This window comes from Rhineura floridana, chromosome 3, assembly GCF_030035675.1.
Source record: "Rhineura floridana isolate rRhiFlo1 chromosome 3, rRhiFlo1.hap2, whole genome shotgun sequence".
NCBI classification, from domain to species: domain Eukaryota; kingdom Metazoa; phylum Chordata; class Lepidosauria; order Squamata; family Rhineuridae; genus Rhineura; species Rhineura floridana.
The window spans coordinates 44,033,671-44,041,469 of record NC_084482.1 but is presented as its reverse complement, the minus strand read 5'-3'; the positions used below and the strand labels follow the sequence as shown (position 1 = coordinate 44,041,469).

General features: G+C 39.9%; 1 protein-coding gene across 8 annotated transcripts in view; it reads right to left on the bottom strand.

The window, feature by feature from the left end:
- Positions 1-1,404: 1,404 nt before the first annotated feature.
- Positions 1,405-7,799, bottom strand: part of AXIN2 (axin 2) — a 53,401-nt gene continuing 47,006 nt past the window's right edge. For all 8 annotated transcript variants that reach the window (XM_061615593.1, XM_061615591.1, XM_061615594.1 and 5 more), the window contains one exon: positions 1,405-4,140. In XM_061615593.1, the coding sequence (XP_061471577.1) occupies positions 4,014-4,140 (127 nt within the window). In that variant the 3' untranslated portion in view covers positions 1,405-4,013. The remainder of the gene's footprint in view (positions 4,141-7,799) is intronic.

The following is a 7,799-nucleotide window of genomic DNA, read 5'->3' as shown; positions in this document are numbered from 1 at the left end:
GGATCTGGACCAACACTTCTGAAACAGTCAAGGTGGTGCAGTTCTTTGAGACTGACATATTAAGGCGGTATTTAATGATCACCACATCCTCCTTATAATCAAAACAGAAGAGAGTTTTTTGCTTCTCATTCATTTTTAAAGGACTATTCAAACACCCTTTTATCTCCACTAAACAGCCTGCCATGTATTTGAAGACATTTTATTTTTTGTTTCTACAGACATCCAGGGGGGAAAAAAGAGGAAAGAAAAAGAAAAGAGAGAGGCGAGTATTTTAGAACACTGATATATAAAGATGCAAAGGCTTATATGGCAGTGAATGACTTCAAACTGACTCAGACACATTCATCTTCCCAAGAAGAATTAGACTCAGTGTGATTCATTTTAATAGCAGAAGAAAAAAATAATACTACTGTGCAGTGCTAAGTTCCCAACCTTTGATGGCAGAATAGGGAGGAAAAAAATAACTTTCTTCCCCCATGTTGCTGAAGTCTGCCTACCCATCTGTTATGTCCAGCTCATCAACTAAAGCGATCCCATGAACTTGAGAAGGTGTTTAATAAAGACAGCAATCCATTTAAATGTGGGAAACCGCCTGCAGCTTTATTTTAACTGAGAATTCAGTTCTTAGCCCTGTGTACTCAGTGTGAAGTTTTTCTCATGTTAGGAATGAAGTCTTCTCTCCCATGCAAAATAATTCCAGATGCACTTTTACTACCTGGATAAGAGCAGAACAGGGAGAGAAAGGGGAAGTAAAAGATGCGTGTTGGATCACACAAAGGAAAGCATCGGTTTTTAACAATTGTAAAAAGGGCACTATGGCGGCTAGGAAATCAGGGATACAGAGGTGTCAGGTAGCAAAAAGATGTGCACATCCATGTTTGAACACCAATGAAGCAGATGTTTTCACCAGAGATGACCCATCACAAATTATATTCCTGCATCACAACATGGGAAGAAGAGCAAATGCTGAAACTGAATGCAGGTGTATGTTCTGTTTCTGTTTTTTAACTATGCAAGCCTTTATACAGAATGAGGAAACAAGGGCTGGAAGCATTCAGAAGCCTACCTCTATAGCTTACAATCCAGTGATCAAATGCACTGCCGGCAGAAGCCCAGTTGAACAGAATGGGGCATAGGTACTCTCCAGAGCATGCCGGGAAGTAACTGTCAACCATGTAAAGAGGATATCCCAGGCACTAGTACATATATGTATGTGTATATATATATGGATTGGTAGGGCAGGTGTGTCTTTGGATTTGGGGTGGGGTGGGTGGCTGAAACGTGCTCTAATTAAAAAAAGACCCTTAGATTAAAAACCAGAACAAAAAATAGATTATATTAATTTGAAAAATATAAAAATTTTAATAAAGGCTACAACTCTTAATTACAATAATTATTGTACCAAGTAATTTTTTTCTTTAAATGAAACTCTTTATAATGCATAATTTACAGTATAAGTAGAACAAATGTCATGGCAAAAGTCATAAAGTACAAGACTTGTAGTAAAAAGGCATAAAATATATTATACATAAACCCCTTATACAAACAAGGGAGAGTTTGGACCCTGAACACAGGGCGAAACATGGCATAGTAACACCATGTAGGCACAGGTACTGTACTCATTGAAGTGTTTTTCTTAAAAACACACACTAGAGATAGTGTATTAATAGTATTTTCCCCACCACATTTCCCCCTACACTATATACAGACATATTATACAAAAGAAATGTAACATTGGAATACAATGCACCAATGAAAGAAAACACAATAGAACTAAAATGGGTGTAGATGGGTATTTTGTCGCAATACACACAATCTGATTGCAGAATGCATGTGATAGTTTTACATCACAGAAAAGTGTTCCACACATTTCAGCCATAATCTAGTGTGCTATGTTTTATACTGAGGCTGCTTGAGGAGCACAGGCTAAAGCTGGTCCAGCTACTGTCCCAGAAGCCAGCAACTGCATCATTTCTACTTGCCAAAACAGCTAAAATGTCTGAGTTGCCCAAAGCCAGAGCTTAGAAAAGTTACTTTTTTGAACTACAACTCCCATCAGCCCAATCCAGTGGCCATGCTGGCTGGGGCTGATGGGGGTTGTAGTTTAAAAAAGTAACTTTTCCAAGCTCTGCCAAAGCTTAATGGAAAGCTGTGATGTCCGCACACACTGATTGATCTGGTAGAAGCATGACTGCTTTTTGTTTATCAGAATAGTGACAGCCCTAGCAAGAATGCTCCCAAAATGAGATTCTGGTCCTTATGCTGAACCCAGTGGAAACTTTTGTTGCGGGGAGCCAAAATTTCACCTAGAAAGTTGGAGCAAGCTACACAGGGTTGAACAGTGCACCAACCTATAGTTTCCATTCACTCTAATAATAGGTGTTACAGCTTGGATGGGCACCACCTGTCTTGAAAATTTGGCCTATTAACTATAGTTTATGATACAAAGTGCCACTACTGAAAGAGTGACTACATTTCTTTCAAGAACAAAGCATCGCTGATTTTGTTGAAAAATATTGATTTTTTTAAAAGACATCTGGCTCTTATATTGACAATATGAACTGGATGCTGTATTAATAGTATTTTTTCATGTACCTCTTTTCCTTCTGTGCTTGAGATAGGCAACTTTCATAAAACTAGACTATATGGACCATTGGGTTCCTATCAACTTCATAGTGTTGCTCTTGGAGACTTGCAACAGGCTGCCTTGCTGAAGACAGGCACTGGAAACAATGCATACTGACATAGAGCAAAAATACAGGCAGTTGTATATTTTTCCCACAGAAACTGACTGACAAGACCCATATACCGTTATTACCCCTTGTAATTGTTACATTTACCCCATGAGAACACAGTTAGGTCTGGCACAGATACAACATTTCCAATCTCCTGCTCACAGTTAGGGGAATCAGAAGCAACTACCTGCTTGCGTATCCATTCTTCCTCCCCTCCTGCAAATACATTTCTCCTTCCCTTTATGGAGCTCACCAAGATGCAGCATTACTTTGGGCCATGGTTAACGGTAGCCGTGGTGAGTTTCAAACCAAACTTTGCAACCATGATTCAAAGCAGGTTCTCAAACTCTGTTAAACCTAACCACAGGTAGTGTTACCATGAGCGCAGACATAATCCTGCACCATGATTAAGTCCACAAGAGGAATAGTGCGGAAGAGGACACGGCAAACCATGCAAAAGTCAGTGGCATCCTGCTGATCTCCAAACCCACTGTGAGGCAACCAAGGATGTTGTGTCTGCACCAGACCTGACAAACAGAGCAGCATTGATTACTATGCACCAATTTCTAGAAGAGTAAATGTGTAAGACAATATTCATTCTCCCTCTTTCTCCCCTTCCTCTCCAAGAAAACAAACAAACAACTGGAGGAATGTTGAACACAACATAATTCCAGCTTGTTTTCTAAGGTGGTGGAAATAAATGCACTTTTATATCTTTTTTTTTTTTTTTACTAAAAGACAAAATTCTAATTTATTTAGATAGTGGAAACAATGTAAAAAATAAAATATAAAACCACCCCTTTCTCTATATCATATCTCCTCTTCTCTCCAATGTTTAAAGCAGCATGTCCATAAACTGGACTTAAGGGGGGGGGGAAAACCCCAGACTGTTCAATAAATATCAATAAGGATTACTGTAAGGGAAGCTATACACAGTTTTTCTTAGTCCATAAGGTTTGGGATCCTCAGGAAGCCATATATTATATATGGAAGTCTTTCAAAACATTGTCTGCATCTTCAATAACCCAGAGTGGTCATGTTTTTAATAAATAGTTCAGGGTTATTAACAACTTGGTAACCCGCTCAACCTTTTTCTAAAAAATAAAATAAACTGTAAGGCTGATTTGGCAAAGTCTTCATAGACCTCAATCTGTCTGTGCTGCTTCTTCTTCATTGGTTCCAACCTTCCTTCAAAATCTGTTTGGTGGTTGTGTCCAAAGGCTGGCATCTTTAGCTTGTGTCTCCTTAAAACACCCACACACAGACAATGCCAGCCAGTCAGTCAATCCTCTCAACTTTTCCCAGGATCCTTCCTTCGTACATTGGCAGAATGGCATCATCATCCCAGATTTCTTCAAAAACTGCACCACAGTCAAACTCATCACTTGTCTTTTTGAAGTAATACCTGGAATCAATAAGATCAACAGATACAAAATGAACGAAGAGCACTTTGTAATGACTGTTTTTGAATATGTCTACAGCTCACACATCCGACATTCCTTGTCCATTGTTGTAGTAGCCATAGGAATGCTCCACCCCTTTCCCAATCCCCAAACTCTTCTGATGCTTCTATGGGTAACGATGTATATAAAGACAACAAACATTAAAAGAACCCTATTGGGTCGAACCAAAGATCCATGTAGTTTAGCATCCTGCCTGTTAGTCCAGCCAGATGCTTCCAACATCTCCATGCAGGGTATGGAATCAATAGACCTCCCCAGTGACCCCAACAACTGATGTTCAAAAGTATACTGCCTGTGAATCTTATTGATCACTCTATACTCCATGAATGTTTTCTAATCCTCTTTTATAAAGTCATTTAAGCCAGTGGCCATTCCTTCATCTTGTGATCAATTGACCATAACCTGGCTCTTGCTTCTGAGGTGGTTATGGGACAATACCTTGCAACGTTTTTTGTAACACATTACAGCAACATAGTGGTCAGCATGCCCCCCCATACACACAAAGCCTCACTGTATCTTAGTTATCCATACGAATCCACCCTAAAGGCACAGGTTACAGTTACCAAAGAGATTGCTAATGAAAAACATCCTATGCATGGCAGTGAGCCTTGCCCTAGTTGTAACGTAGAGAAACATGGGTTTCCATCATCAGGTTGTGAATCTTCATGGCCCCGTTCTGGTTTTTGCTGAAGTAGTCCACGTCAAGAAAGACTTGTAAAGCGACAGTGGAGACCCACATGATTAGTTATGTTGCATCCAAGGGCCTCTTGATTTTTTTGACAGCATCCCGATAGTAGACTCAGTCCCTTAGCTAGCAGAATTTAACTTTTATTTGTGGTTTAGGGCAGGAATGGAGAGCCTGTGGCCCTCCAGATACTGCTGGGGGTAGAACTGCCATCATGTCTGAGGCTGATGGGAACTGGAGTCCAACAACAGCTGGAGGGCCATCAGTTGCCTGCCTCTGGTTTAAGGACAGATAGATCAAAGTAAGGCTACCTTCAAAGTCCCTCAGAGGAGAATGCTAGTAAAGATGGAGAAAGAAAAGAGATGGTGTATTCTAACTGGGCCTAAGCATTGCCAATGAGTGCAAAATGTATCGAGTGAGCTGAGTTGACGGGGAAGTGGTTGCAACTCAGAATTCTGGTTTATGGTCCAGTCACAAAATATACAAATGCTGGACTGGAAGGAGTTTCTGCTTTCACAGAAGCTACTGACACAACTTCAAGCAGAGATATCACTTGGCCAGTTTTAAAACATCCTGACCTTTCACAACAGCAACACCCTACTATCCTTTCTAGCCTCAGAGTTTGGCAGTGGATCATTTAAAATTTATTTATTTATTTATACCCCGCCTTTCTTTTCATGATAGAAACCGAAGGCGGCGTACATATGGTTCCCAAGCGGTCAGGGGCCCTTACTGCCTTCTGAAAACTTTTTTTATTTCAGCAAGCCTAGCCAGAACATACAATTTAGTTATCGATATTTGTTTGAAACAGTTCTTTTTTATTTTACCTGTGTATAATCAACAGGTTTGTGGATTTTCACTGTGTTTTAATGGATATTTGTATTATGTACGCCACTTAAGAGAGTTTTGTGATGAAGCAGTCTATAAATCTTTCTAAACACACAGATGAAAAAGAGGAGTGGGTCAGTGTACTGAAGCCCTACACCCGACCTGGTTTTGTTGTTGTTGTTGTTATGTGCCTTCAAGCCGATTACGACTTTTGGAGACCCTGTGAATCAGTGACCTCCTAAAGCATCTGTCATGAATCACCCTGTTCAGATCTTGTAAGTTCAGGTCTGTGGCTTCCTTTATGGAATTAATCTCTTGTTTGGCCTTCCTCTTTTTCTACTCCCTTCTGTTTTTCCCAGCATTATTGTCTTTTCTAGTGAATCCTGTCTTCTCATTATGTGTCCAAAGTATGATAACCTCAGTTTCATCATTTTAGCTTCTAGTGACAGTTCTGGTTTAATTTGTTCTAACACCCAATTATTTGTCTTTTTCGCAGTCCATGGTATGCACAAAGCTCTCCTCCAACACCACCTTTCAAATGAGTTGATTTTTCTCTTACCCGCTTTTTTCACTGTCCAACTTTCACATCCATACATAGAAATCGGGGATACCATGGTCTGAATGATCCTGACTTTGGTGTTCAGTGATACATCTTTGCATTTGAGGATCTTTTCTAGTTCTCTCGCAGCTACCTTACCCAGTCCTAGCCTTCTTCTGATTTCTTGACTATTGTCTCCATTTTGGTTAATGACTGTGCCGAGGTATTGATAATCCTTGACATTGTAACCACAAGGAGGTTATAGCAGCCCCATGACTCTTAAATATCAACATCTGGCTTTCCCCTCAATTTATATCAATGCCCACAACCTTGTCTTTATCATTTGTGAGACCAGCACAACTGATTTCATTCAACCACATATATTTTAACAGAATCCTTCCCCATGAGAACAGGGCCTTACAGCAGTGAGCTATCCCCAGACCAAGCTAAGCTTCCACAACTCAAAGAAGTGACCCACATGCTTTTGATTTTTGGAGATACAAATGTAAGGTCAACCAGTTGAATAGCAACTAAGAGGAAAGCTCTCAGAAAAACAAAAAAGGGAACAAGCAATTTGAATATACCACTTAATTAAAACAAAGGGAGGACAAGAGGGGGCACCTTCAGGACAGTTCTTTAAACCATTTATAGATATTGGCAGTAGGAGCATAAAGTTTCTGGCCAAGCATCTATCTGATTTAAAAGAAATAAAAATTCAAAACAAAACCCATCATTTCTGATCTAGCCTCATGAGTAAACGTTGGAGCCCCACTCCTACAATTTATAAACTTCTGTTAGAGTGGCTTTCCAAGAAGAAGAGAAAAGAAAGACAGTTACACATTGTAAAATTGGTAATATTGAATTTCTTCTTTTTTGGTAAAAGCTCCAAACTACTGACACGTTCCAAAACAGAACATCCAAAAGCAGCATATCAGAACAGAACATCCACTTTTAAAAAGTACAGTGATTGCTGCATTTATTGTCAGATATTTCCTAGTGGCCCCTGTGTAATGAGCAATCTTGGCTTAGATTGCAATATTTGACACAGAAAGGTCAAGCAGCAGTGTCCCACTTTCCCTTTCTTTGGCTTGGGATCATTAGATCATGAAGCCAACGCTCATGCAGACAAAAAAAGCGCCCCTTCCCCTCTTGTGTCAAACAGTAAGGACCCCTCTATTATTCTGAATTAGACTGTTCAGCTTCTTGATTAAAGGTTCCTTTTATCCCCCCTTCCAGCATTCTTCCTTCTCAGGCTGCTTAATTGCATATGCACAAAATGAAGGCCTTCCATTCAGAGGGTTAGCATTTAGACAGCCTGCTTGTCTACTACCACACACATACACACACACACACCTCTTGCACCCAGGCTGATCTTTCACCCTCTCCAACAAGCTTTTTTGCCATCCAGTCACCAGCAAGAAAATATTCTTATCAGATCAGCATTAGAGGAAAAAATGTCAACTAAGCACCACTCCAAGTTCTAAAGTAACTACATAGATTATAGGGGCAGCTTACTACGGGTTAAAAAATTACAATTTTTACCGTATGAT